This window comes from Propithecus coquereli, unplaced genomic scaffold (assembly GCF_000956105.1).
Source record: "Propithecus coquereli isolate 6110/MARCELLA unplaced genomic scaffold, Pcoq_1.0 Scaffold553, whole genome shotgun sequence".
NCBI classification, from domain to species: domain Eukaryota; kingdom Metazoa; phylum Chordata; class Mammalia; order Primates; family Indriidae; genus Propithecus; species Propithecus coquereli.
Window position 1 is genome coordinate 690295 of NW_012151430.1, and position 14058 is coordinate 704352.

The 14058-nt window shown below is 37.3% G+C and overlaps 1 protein-coding gene across 2 annotated transcripts in view; it reads left to right on the plus strand.

Moving 5' to 3' along the window:
* FNIP1 (folliculin interacting protein 1) overlaps positions 1-14058 on the plus strand; it is a 109215-nt gene that overhangs the window by 39705 nt on the left and 55452 nt on the right. For both annotated transcript variants that reach the window (XM_012657633.1, XM_012657632.1), the window contains exon 2: positions 5983-6109. In XM_012657633.1, coding sequence (XP_012513087.1) covers positions 5983-6109 — 127 coding nt within the window. The remainder of the gene's footprint in view (positions 1-5982; positions 6110-14058) is intronic.

Here is a 14058-nt window from a genome sequence, read left to right on the forward strand (position 1 = left end):
GCTGTGTTATTTTTGAGCAGGTTACTTAATCTTTCTATGCCTTAGTTTTCTCACCTATAAAATAGAGATAACTGTAGTACCTACTATATAGCATTGTTGTAAAGATCAAATGAGTTAATGTTGTGAAAATTAAGGGAATTAGCATATATAATGCACTTAGAACAGTAGGTGGCACACAGTAGGTACTGTGTAAGTGTTACTTATTATTTATTATTATTATGTATCATGTATTATTCTTCAGTGAAACCATACCTCTCCAGGGAGACCTCTTATTTAAACTGTAAGTTTGCCTTAGCCATACCATGTATCACGTTGATAAAATCATTTGTCTGTCTTCCTATTAGACTGAGCCCTTTGGTGGCTTGGCCATCTTTTTCTTTTCCTGCTGAATGAATGCTTTTAAGTCAGTGAATAGATTAGATACATACATACGTAAAGATAATGTGACAACAGAAATATTCTCAGTACCTGGCATTATGCTTTGAGTATAGTAAATATTTTAATGAGATATCCGTAATGTAATGTAACTTGATTATATATGGTGTTACTTTTTTCTGCATTCTGCTGCTTCTCCTTTTTCCCCAGAGATGGTCTCACTCTGTTGCCCAGGCTGGAGTGCCGTGGCGTCAGCCTAGCTCACAGCAACCTCAAACTCCTGGAATCAAGTGATTCCCACCTCAGCCTCTCAAGTAACTAGGACGACCAGTCCACACCACCATGGCCGGCTAATTTTTTTACTTTTTGTAGAGGCAGAGTCTCCCTGTGTCGCACAGTCTGGTCTCAAATTCCTGGCCTCAAGTGATCCTTCTGCCTCAGCCCTCCCAAACTGGTGGGATTACAGGCATGAGCCACTGCTCCCAGCCTCCCTTTTTAAAATTGAGGTACAATTTTCATATAATAGAGTGCATATTTTTTAAATGTGTGATTTGATCAGTTTTGACAAATGTATGAACCTCTTTAACCACAGCTGAATAAAGATAGAGAACATTCTGATCACCCTGGAGCGTTTCCTGGTACACCTTTCTAGTCCATTTCTCTCACCCCTACCACTGCTGCCAATCAAAATCACTGTTTTGATTTCTGTCCCTAAAGATTAGTTTTACTTGTTCTAGAAATACATATAAATTGAATTATCAGTATGTACACTTTTCTGTCTGGATTCTTTCACTCAACAATGTGTTTGAGTTCATCTGTGTTACCATATGATCAGTAATTCATTCCTTATTTCTGAGAAGTATTTCATTGTAGGAATATATAATAGTTTGTCTATTCATCTGCTAATGGGCATTAGTGGCTAAGTAAAGCTGCAGCGAACATTTCTGTGGAAGTATTTGTGAACATACATTTTCATTTTTATTGGATAAGTACCTGTGAGGAATTGCTGGGTCATAGCTGTCGAACAGTGTCCCAAATGGTTGTCCGTTTTTACACGCTTATCAGCAGTGAATGAGAGTTCCAAGTGCTTCATATTCTTACCAACAACTGGTGTTATTAGTCCTTTCAGTTTTAGCCATTTTAAATGGTTGTAGCAATGTTTCAGTTTATGTTTCTCCGATGATTAACACGGTTTAAGTGTCTTTTACACGTGTGTATTGTCCATTCATATACCTCCATGTACTATGTCGCCTTTTAGTGTCTGGTTTCTTTTGCTTAGCATAATGTTTTCAAAGTCCATGCACGTTGCAGCACGTATCCGTTTTACGGCTAAATACTCCTTTGTATGGATAGACTACATTTTGTTGATGGACATGCCTTTGAAAGAAATCTTACTTGTTTTGTTTTTTCCGATTTGTGAAATATAATTATTCCATTCATTTACTCATTACTCATATTTAGTGCCTAGTATTACCTTTACTTGGGGATATGTATGTGGTTTTACTCATTTATTGTACTTGGGATTGGGGATTCAAAGATAAATAAGCACTGCCCTCCAGGGAGCTTTCTTTCTAGTGAAACATACAGACATGTAAACAAATAAACTACAGAACCATGTGTAAAATACTGTTAGAGTTATAATCTGAGGTAAATTTAATCCCAGAAGTCAGTAACTCTGCTTGGAGGAGTTAGTGAAAACTTCCCAGAGGAGGTGACATTTCAGCTAGCTCTTTAAGAATGAATAATTCGTCAAGGAGGTTGAGGATATTTTAGGTAGAAGAAAACTTGTACAAAGGCCTGGAACTGTGAAATGGTCTGGTATGTCTTGGCACCGTTTGAGAAGATCAGTGTGGCGATATCATGGGTAACATGAAGTGAGTCTGGAAAGGCAGATCTGGGCCAGACTGTGAAGAGCTTTACATCTGAGTGAAGGAATCTGGATTTTATTCTTTGGGTTTCTGGGAGACCAGAGGGGTTTGGATAAGTGAAATAGCATTGCTGGTCATTCAGAGTCTGTTGGAAGCCCTCATATCCAGCGAGACCCAGCTTTTCATTTTCTCTAGAAGATTTTGTCCATATTAGACACTTTTTTTTGTAACGAATGTACCAGCCCCCCCCCAACAAACCATCTCCTCACTGCCCCCTTCATTCACAGCCTGTTGATTCTCTGCTTTGATTTCTTTGTTTCACCTGCCATTTATCTGAAATTATCTTGTTAGTTTATCTCTTTACTTAGCTACTGCTGTCTCTTTCTTCCAGAGCAGGTTCTTGTCTTGCCCCGACCAAGAGTAAAAATACGATGTAAAAGATAAAAATGGTGCACTGGTATAGGGCACTTACCAGGAATGTATCCTGGCAGGACTGGAAATTGCTCTGGGTGAGTCAGTGAGTGAACGTGAAGGCCTAAGACATTGCTGTGCGCTGCTGTAGACTTCATAGACGCCATACACTTAGGTTCTGCTTCCATAATAAATTACTGTAACTTGTTAACTTCATATACTTTTGAAATTTTTAAAAACTTTTTGACTCTTTTGTACTAGCACTTGGATTAATACACAAACACATTATACAACTGCACAAAAATATCTTCTTTCCTCATAGCCTTATTCTATAAGCTTTTTTCTATTTTTAAAATTTTTGTTTTTTAAAAATCTTTTTGTTAACATCTAAAACACATACATACACATTAGCTTAGGGCCTACACAGGGTCAGGATCGTCACTGTCACTGTCTTGTGCCTCCACATTTTGTCCCACTAGAAGGTCTTCAGGGGCAACAACACACACATAGAGCTGTCATCTCATGTGATAACAACACCTTTTTTTGGAATACCTCCTGAAGGACCTGCCTGAGGCTGTTTACAGTTAACTTTTTTAAAATAAGTAGGAGTACACTCTAAAATAATGATAAAAAGTGTAGGGTGGTAAATACATAAACCAGTAACATAGTCATTTATTACCATTATCAAGTATTATGTCCCTTACATAATTGTATGTGCTGTACTTTCATACGGCTGGCAACACAGTAGGTTTGTTTACACAGCAGCACCACAAACACGTGAGTAATGTGTTGCACTAAGACGTTGCGACAGTGTGATGTGGTTTTCCAAGACCCACGTTCTCTTTTTTGCTCTCCACTATCCATTTTACCACCTTTCCCTTCTTTACTTTCATCCACCTCAGATTCTTCTTCGTCAATATGTAAGCCTGTAGCTGTGTCATTTCTTCCTTTTTTTTTTTTTTGAGACAGAGTCTCGCTGTTTTGCCCGGGCTAGAGTGCCGTGGCGTCATCCTAGCTCATAGCAACCTCACACTCCTGGGCTCAAGCGATCCTCCTGCCTCAGCCTCCCAAGTAGCTGGGACTACAGGCATGTGCCACCGTGCCCGGCTAATTTTTTTCTATATATTTTTAGTTGTCTGATTAATTTCTTTCTAATTTTAGTAGAGACGGGGTCTTGCTCTTGCTCAGGCTGGTTTCGAACTCCTGAGCTCAAACAATCTGCCCGCCTCGGCCTCCCAGAGTGCTAGGATTACAGGCTTGAGCCACTGCGCCCGGCCTGTGTCATTTCTTAGTAACAGATACCTGTCACTCTCCTTCGTGATTCCTTTTCTTTCTCTCTTTCCTTGACAGTTGTCTGTTTTCTCTGCTCCCACTCACTTTTCAGTCCTCTGCAATCTGACCTCTGTAGTCTTTACTCCTTAGACCTGTCCTTGTCATGGTCACCAATGAAATTTTTGTTTGTAAAGGTAGTGGATGCTTTTTAGTGACTGCCATAGTATTTCTTCTTCTTCTTTTCTAAAACGTTCTTCTTCATTGGTTTCCATGAGATCACTTTCCTGATTTTCATCCTACATTGGTCTGTTCTTTTACAGTTTCCTTTGCACAGTATGAAAGCACAGTTTAGTGAAAGCAGCTCAGTGTGATAAAAGTTAAGTGTTATCTCCTGGTTTAGCTTGAATGTCTGAGGGGAAGTCTTCATGAGTTCCTAACAGACATTTGCTAAGGATTAGATAGGAGGAAACTAAAACTTTATTTTCTGTCAAAAATTTGGGATGAAGATGTTTTATGTTGCCAGTTATAAGTAGTTTCACATGCATTGATAGGGTTAGGCTTAAGGTTCTCGTAAGAAGCTGAAGGAACTCAGTCAGGAGCTGTGCCTGATAGATTGTAAGGAATCAACCAATCAACCTGACGTGACCAGTGACAGCTCCTGGCACGTCAGTTCCCCATTTCTCAGCAGCTGCTCTGTCATTGGCAATGTGTTCGGTTTACCAGACTAGCTTCACTACCATCCAGTTCACTGTTTTCTGTCTTTCCCTCTCTTCTCTACCTCACCCACCCCATTAATCGTTTCTGTTGTGCACTGTAATGCATATATAAAAATGCATAAAACAGATGTGATGTTCCTTTTTTATGTATACACTGTGAAGTGAAGATCATGTAAGTCCCATCTCGTCAAAACGCAGAACACAGTCACTGCCCTAGTCCACCTGGTGTGTCCTTTTCTGGTCACACTTCCTGCCCCACCTCACTCCACGGTTTTGAGGCCATTACTTCCCTTGTTTTCTTCATCATTATAAAAGCTAAGTGTACATCCCTAGACAACACCTTGCCTGTTTTTAACCTGTGTGTAAGTGGAAAGCTATCTGCGTGTGTGTGATTGTCTGACTTCTTTTGCTCATGGTCTATTCGTGGTTTTGCCTGTAGCTGAAGTTCATTCATTGTGTTTGTTGTGATGTATTTCATAATCATAATATGTCACAGTATATTTACCCATTCTACTATTGATGAGTATTTGAATTGTTTTCAGTTTTCAGCTATTAAGAACAGTGCTGCTATGAACATTGTTGTATTGTGGTAAACTTTTCTGGAGTGGAATTTCTGGAATCAACTTCATTTTTACTTGGATGTATCTATTTAGTATATACATAATTTTAAAAGACTGTTTTCTAAACAGATTCACACCAGCAGTATATGAAAATTTGCACTACATTGGGTTCTTCTCTCTTTTTACTTGTTTATTGTCTTGTAAATCCTTTGGTACTATTTAAATTGTGAAGTGTTTCTGTTTTCACATTTCTATATTGAAGAAACAGTAAACACTATCTAAAAATATGAGGTAATATTATGTCATCTAGATCTATGCCTTGAAATCAACACATTTTCATTATGTTGAGTGTACTTATGTATATTATTAAGTTAACTTCTTAAAAATTCATGTGGGATGACTGTTTTATATATACTAAGAGATATTGCCACTTTTGTTTTAAATAAAAATAATTTTGTTTTTTGGCTGTTCTGATGGTAGTGGGTTATCAGAACTTACTAACATTAGTGTCACTAAAGTTGATATTCAACCCCCCACTGCTAATTTGACTGGCTTTAAAAAAATAATAATTTTGTTTTTGCTTTTGTTTTGCTTTTACTTTTTAATCTAAAGTGTCATTGCTGTATAACTTTTAGCCCTAAATTAGTGATATTTTATATAAAGGTCAGCTATATATTCTTCAGCTATAATACAGCTTCTGGTTGTATAGGTTTTATTTCTAAGAATGTATGTGGAATATTTATTGAAATAATTCTAATGGATCATTATTTTTCTTTCCAGTTGGCCTTTGCCAGAGTTTGATCCAAGCCAGATTCGACTGATTGTGTATCAAGACTGTGAAAGAAGAGGGAGAAATGTCTTGTTTGACTCCAGTGTTAAGAGAAGAAGTGAGGACATATCAGTGTCGGTGAGCATCATTATTGACTGGGTTGACATTTAATGTTGAATATTTTAATAATTCAAGAAAGAATGAGTAAAATTTCAACTATGGTACTGTTGTCAGTATAAATCTTTACCATGTTATTTTAAAATTCAGAGTTCTGATTTTGAGATTTTATTTGGACAAAAAAACACTTGTGTTATTTCTCATCAGTCTAGCCAGAAAGTATTTTAGTTTGACGTTTATTTCCTTGTGTGACTGTATCGTGTGATATGACCCAGAGCTGTTGGGATCCTTTTAAGGGATCTGGTTGAAACCTCTCATTTTATAGTTGTGGAAAGTGAGACCTAAAGAAGTGAAATCATTTGTCTGAAAGTACAAAGCAAGTTAAATCTCTATCCCTTAGTCCATCAGATTTTCCCTTACTCTGCAGTGACAGCAAGAGCATCTATTTTGTTAACTTTCAGTGTCATACTTTGAAATATTTTGTCACCAGCTTAGCAATAATACATGGATATCCACTCGGTTGGCCAAGAAAACCGAGGTGATTGCAGTAATCTCTGCTGCTGCTAGTGCCGTTGTGGTTTTAGGCATGAAGACAAAGTCCCCTGGGCTTGTAATGGGGGAGTAAAAGCCTGGGATTGTGTTTTGCCTTCTCCCCTAGAGTGACACTAACATTTCAGTAAAAAATTGAAAACAAAATACTTTTGGGAAAGCTTTTCTTATCAGTAGACTGTCTATTAAAACAAATATTATTTTTTAAGAATTGAGAGTTTGTATTTGAGATTTTATTTTCTGAAAAAAACCTTAATATGTTGGCCATAGTCTATTGTCTTATTTATAATTGCATTCTTAATATCCACTACAGAGGCATATAATAGGTCTTTGACTCGTTTTTTTAGTTATCTCGATTGACAATTTTTACGGCGTCCAATTACTAATAAATCTCCCAATCTTGTAGAGATTGTGCTTTGTTTAGATTGCTTATCCATTCTCTGGACACTTTTTAAAATCTAATGAGTAAAAAGTATTGCAAAATATCTTAAACTGTTTTTTATACAAATAGGTACAAAGTGCTGAGCACTTGGAGATTTAGCAGTCTCTCCCTCCTCGGCGATGCCTGAAGCGCAGCACTGTATTAGGGGATAGACGCTGAACAAGTAAACACACAAACGAGTAATTCCAAATTGTGATTAAATATGTGAAGGAAACTCAGTGTGCTTGTGAGATGCTAACAGGAAGGAACCAAGTTTTCATCACTTTGGATGTGGTGCTGTTGAGGAAGATCTTACTGAGGAAGTAACATTCAAGCTATAATCTGAAGAAGTGGAAGGCATGTAATTAGGGATGACTGTTCCTGGTGAATGCAGACCAAAATGCAAAGTCGACAAGGCGACTCAGGAGTTTGGTGAATTTAAGGAACTAAAAGGAAGCCAATCTGGCTGGTATCGTAGTGGATAATATGGAAAGTGGCTGGAGATGAAGTTAGATAGAGATGGGGCAGGTCCTTAAAGTGTCTGATTTAGAAATCTGAAGTATATTCTGAATGTGGAGGGATACCACTGAGGGATCTGGCTTACATTCAGAAAATCACTTTGTCTACTCTATGGAGAGTGAATGGATGGTGGGGGCTGAGGGGGAAGGAAATGTTTAGTGCATCTAACATTTTGGTTTGAGTAGCCGAGTGGTGAACTGCTCAAGAGTCGTGGAATTGGAGATGGTCAAGTGGACAGTTGACATCTAAGGCCAACTACAAATGGGATAAACTTGTCTTTGTATTTTGGCTGCTAACTGCACAGCAGAACTTGGCTGACGCTGGCAGGTTGACACTGACTGATTAAGCAATACTCTTGATTATTTTTTTCAGGAAACATTTTCTTTGTGTTTGATAGTGTCCCATTGAATCACAACATATAATCTCTCCTTTACTATTTTTCTTGATTAATGCTATTCATTGTGTGTTTCCTCAGCATACTTCCTTTTTATCTTAAACAGCTCTCCAAGTCTTGTCTTTTGAACTCTCCCTGTGCACCTTTTCTGGGATGAGGCATCATTAGTCTCAGTAGTCTTCTCTCCTGCTGAGGTCTTTCTTCTTTCCCCTCAGTAAGCGTTTTTCTTTTCCTGCAAACATTCACAAAGCCTCTGTACCCAACATGAACAAAATAATTATCTTTTCCCTTTTTCCTTTATGTAGGTGTCTGTCTATAACAAAATACAATAGAGTGGGTGCCTTAAACAACAAACTTTTATTTCTCACAGCATGGTGGGATTCTTTGTGAGGGTCCTCTTTCAGCTTGCAGACTGCTGACTTTTCATTGTACCTTTGTGTCTAGGTTAAAATTTTTAATCGCTTGTGACTACTATCCTTCTACCCCTTTTCTTTCTTCCGAGCAATTCAGTCCTAAAACCATTAGGTAGGTCTGATGTTAGGTTAGAGGCACAGTGGCCCAAAGCACCAAAGCAGGGTGTCGGAGTCCAGATGGGCTGAGGAGGGCATGCACCCCAGGTATCTGAGCCCGAGGAGAATGTCCATTCAGAGGAGCGATGACAGGGGAAATGGGAGATTGGTTACAAACAAGGGGCTTGGTCAAATAAATATATGTAAGGATAATGGGAAGCATATTTCTCAGTGTCAGAGAAGGGAGTTAATAAATAAGGAAAGGGAGAAATCTAGAATTGTGAGGTGGTGTTGGATTGGAATTGGAGCAATTGGTTGGTGTGAATGCATTTTTTTAAATATGTTTACATACACATACTTATATGTATACAAGCACAATAAATATAGACACATATATATACTATCTAGCTCTGTCCACTTGAGAGTCCCTAGAGGCAATGAAACCCCAATGTAACAAGAATACCTAGATTCAGACCTTGTTTTCTAAATTCTGTTCTGCACTAAGTAGCCCAGGATTTCTTGGAGAATTAACTGGTACCTGGGCTGGGGCAGGGAAAGAAAAAGATAAGCCTGGAACTTCTTGTATTGGAAGCTCAGAGAATGATGGGAACATGTCAGAAGGACACAGAACTCAGCTTCAAGGGGCTGCTCACTGGCCAAATTAGGGAAAACTTTAACGTAAAACAAATAATTGTATTAATAGTAGCAGAATATAATCCATTGAATAAAATAGGAAATCATGTTATAAATGGATAATATGATATGAATATAAATGAATATATAGAAATATAAATGAAAAAAGCTTGATGAAGAATAGCATATTTTTATAGTTTCAAAATCCTCACCATCACCAAAATATGAATTACAAAGGAGAAAACTTTCTTCACTGTGGAAATGATTTGTAGATACCACTTATATCATGTGATCATCAGTATCAAGAATATCATCACTAATGGAACAAATCAAAATCATACGCTGCATGGTGGGATTCAATGAGAATACAGTATCACTTCTGTGATGTTACATCCCAGTATGCATAACTTGAATCATATAAGGACACACAAGGCAAATTTAGTTTGCAAAGTAATTGCCCAATAATCTTCAAAAGTGTCAAGATCATTAAAGACAGAAACTTCTCGATACTTCTCCACACTGAAGGGGAGATAGAACAAATAAATGCAATGCAGAGGTTCTCAACTGGACCCTTTTGCTCTCTAGGATGTTATTTGGACAACTGGCCAAGTTTTTAACGGAGTCTGAGGGTTAGATGGTTGTCATGTATCAATGATGGTTTCCTAAACTTTTGGCTATATTGTGGTTATGTAGAGGAATGTCCTTGTTTGTAGGAAATACACTTTAAAGTATTCAGAGATGACGTATATCAGGTAGGCAACTTACTCTCATTTGGTTCAGGAAAAAGAGTTCTTTTCACTGATTTGCAACTTTTTTTGATTCTTTGAAAATGTAAAAAAATTAATTGATAAAAATTATAATCTAGTTATAAAAAGCCAGGTTTGTTTTTTAGTAATGTTTACATTTCTTATGCATAAGTAGAACTGTTGTTTTTGTGGATTAGACATAAAGTATGACATCACTTCTCTTAGGAATGAAAGCAAAATAGGAAGAAAAGAAAACTGGACTTTTTTCCCCCTAAAATTCCTGCTCATAGAAGGCCTGTGCCTACCTGAGAGTTGCCAACTGTGCCTTATCCCCTCGCTGGAGGACCATCTGCCACTGCAGTTGTTGCTGTTTGATTTCAGAAAAGCTGTGACTTCAGGATGGGAGGGAAAAAAGAAACTGAACAGCTGGCGAGTTGGCGGGAGCAAAGTGTGTGTGTGTGTGTGTGTGTGTGTGTGTGTGTGTGTGTGCGCGCGCGCACGTGCTTGCTTTTGTGTACATTTTTATGCATGCTTTTATTCTTTAGTCTTGGAACTGACGCATTTTGTCCTTTTCCTCCTCCTAGCGTATACTGCCTTTTGATTCAGAGATCGGATATACATAGTTCCCTTAGCCTGGAATGTCTTTCTAGCCTTCTCTTCCTCTTTAACCTTAACTGCTTTGCTTTTTTCCATAGTCTTCTCTTAAATGTCACTTCCTTGATCTCCCTAGACTAAGTTAAGTCCTCTCCTGGACAATTCACTTAAACATTGTTGTTTTTTTAACCTCTGCCTCTATAAATGGGGATAGTGGCACTATTCTGTTTTAGCTGTGGCTGTCGTTACTACTTTTATTAGACGTATTTGAGATACAGATTTCATTACACATACTTGTGTAATTATTTGTTTAATGGCTCTTCCTCCTGTCAGATTCTTAGTTCCATGAGGAAAAGGACTGTGTTTTTTCTTATTCACCTGCATTCCCTAAGTGTTTGGTATACGTAGTACTTAAATACTTTTGTTGACTGGTAAAACGGTGGTTTGTGATAGTGGGTAAGTCAAGCAGACTAGATTTTGTCTATAAGTAGATATCATACTTACTAGGTCTTGTAACCTTGGTAAAGTTTCTTAACCTTTCTGGGATTCAAGTTTCTCATCTGTAAAATAGGGTTAATAGTATCTACCATGCTTAGTAATAGAAAAATTGTATATAAAAGCCTAACATTTTGTTGGTGATCAGTAAGTAGTAAAGTTATTAAGATGTGGCCAAGGGTACCAACAGAAAAAATACTAATATTTTTAGCGAGTGTTTAAGTGAAATAATGCACGTGGAAATGTCTAGTGAAGTCCCTGATGTCAGTTATGTTAGCCCCTTCCTTTAACTTTTTTCTAATAATTATAACTACGAATCAGTACATATATGCTAGTTCTCTAGAATATTATTATATGATATTACATTATATGTTATATGTGATATTTTATATTTTTATTATATATTTCCTTAAGTGTCATTAGGTAGGGTTTTTCTTCCCGTTAAGCAAATAGCAAATTAAGGTTTGGAGAGGTCAAGTAACAAGGTAAGGTTTTGGCCTTTTGGCCCGAACCACCATTTCTAGTAATTCTCCAAGATGATGAACACAAAGGGAAAGAGGAGAGGCACCACATATATGTTCTCTAGGCCTTTAAGAAAACATGGAGTTGTTTCTTTGGCTGCATATATGCAAATTTACAAGAAAGGTGATATTATAGACATCAAGGGAATGGATACTGTTCAAAAAACATTTGCCCCACAGATGTTACCATAGCAAAACTAGGAGAGTCTACAGTGTTACCCAGAATGCCATTGGCATTGTTGTAAACAAACAAGGGCAAAATTCTTGCCAAGAGAATTAATATGTGGCAACGTGCAATGGCTCACACCTGTAATCCTACTACAGGAGTGGGGGACCTTTTCCTGTCAGAAGGCCACATTAATTTAGCTGTAATCAAATAAGGCTGCAACTGGATATACTTAAAAATGTGCATTATTCTGTAAAAATATAACTGCTATGTACTTTATAATTTCAAAAAATTATTAAGAAAACTGTTAATATTAAAGATAACAACCTTTAAATGACTTTGTTGTGTCTGCTTTTTGTTGAAAAGCATTTGAATATTTGGTTGTAGCGTGGAGGTCCACAGTTTCAGTTGATCCTCTAGATCGGTATCAGTCATTTGTGACCTTAAGGGCATCTTCATTTGGGTTAGGCAGGAGAATGCAGATTCGCAGTAATAAGTGGTTGAAAAGCAAGAAAGCATTTTTCGGGCATGTTGCCGAAGGCGTGGATATTCTACTGCATTTTCCCATATTTCAATTGGATCTTTCTCAGCATCAATGACTTTTAAATGTCATCTACTGAAATACTGGAATCTCAATCAATTCCATCTGTAGTTCTTTAGGTGCCTTGGTGATATCAACTAGGTGAGGCTGAAATGCTCATTTGAGTATGACGTTATGATTCTCAAATTAATTCTTTCATTGTATTCTCCAATTAATAGGTCTGTAACAGCTGCATATTCTTCAAATGATTCACATATATCATCCTGCTTATTAGTGACCTTTGCTAACTCGGGAAAATATCATTCACAATTTCCTTTTGAAGAAGTCTTTTGAAAAAATGATGGCTGTTTTTGAAATACTCGGATTTTTTTTTTTTTTTTTTTGCCACATATCATATATCGACATAGTTTTACCTTGCAAAGAAATATTCAGGTCATTTTGATTTGACATGGTATCACATAGAAATTCTGAATTCCTATAGAAATCTTCTTTCAGTAAGTCATGTTGCTGATTCCGTGCTTCATAAAATTTAACTATCTGTTCTCGCAGAGATAAAATTTTGTCTGACACCTGTCCCTTTGATAGCCAACACACTTTAGAATGACACAGCAAATCCACACTGAATACCTCATTGTTCAACCTAAGCATGTTATGAAACTGAGATGCTGTGTTGCATTTGCAGGAATGTCGTTAATAATACTTACAACTTGTTGAAAAATGTCACTTAAAATAGTAGCTTTTGCACAGAGATTTTTCTAATGCAAGATACAATGAAAAGAAATGAGAGCATCTGGATCTGTTAATACTTTACCTGTGCAAGAAGCCCTTCATGTTTTCCTGTCATGGAAGGTGCACTGTCTGTCCATATACTCATTAAATATACCAAATTCGGTCCAACTTCACAACGTTTATCTTGAAAGTTGTTGAAGATATCTATTCCCCATGTTCTTGCTTTCCCAAGAGTACCCAAAGTGAGTAACTCTTTGTAGCAAAGAAAATCTTCTGTTACGACCCGAATGAAGTATAAAACCTGCACCAAGTCAGTAGTACCAGTTGATTCATCCAAAACGATCAAATGATATATATTTTCCTTTTGAAGTATTGCATGAAGTTGTTCTGTTAAGTTGAAGGCTAATTTATGCTGCCAATCAGTTAATGGTTTGCCTTGAAAGAGGCAGTTGTTTGTACTTTGAAATGTTATTGAGGTCTAAACAGCCTACAACTTCCACAATGTATTTTTTTCACAATTTCTACATCACTGAATAGCTTCCCTTTTTTCCTGAGTATATAAGCTACTTTACAAGTTGCTTCAGTGGCATTAACCCAGATCTTACTGCTGCTTGAAAGAATTGTCTTTGCTTTTGCTTTTCATCTTTTAATTTCTGTAATACAACCTTTCATGCCTCTCCCTCTAATTTAAAATGTCTGTGGTTCTTATGAGTGTTATAATGCTGATGAGCATTGAATTTCTTTAACGGTGATATTGAAGTATCACAAAGCAAGCAAATCATCTAATCTTCAGCAGAAACAAGATAGTATTGCAATTCCCAATCCTCATTAAAAAATGTTTTCTTCCTTTAGTGTTCTCTTGGTCTTCTTTGACATGATGGACTGTTAAGCAGACAGAATTAAAAAATACTGTTGAGCTGTGCAACTATTCAGAAGTTCCACTTCAAACAGAAACAGTGCACCATTGTTAAAAGCTGATAGCAGACTGGCGTACTTGACCCCCATAAACTCTCGCCAACCAGCCCTGTGCAGTAGTGGCACCAGTCAGGTGGGGGAAGTTAGAACTAAATCATGAGCATAGCAGCTGTCAGTTTAGCCCTTATGGCTTACTAATGTTCTAATTGTGCCAGTCAATCTGGGAGGATTATTTCGT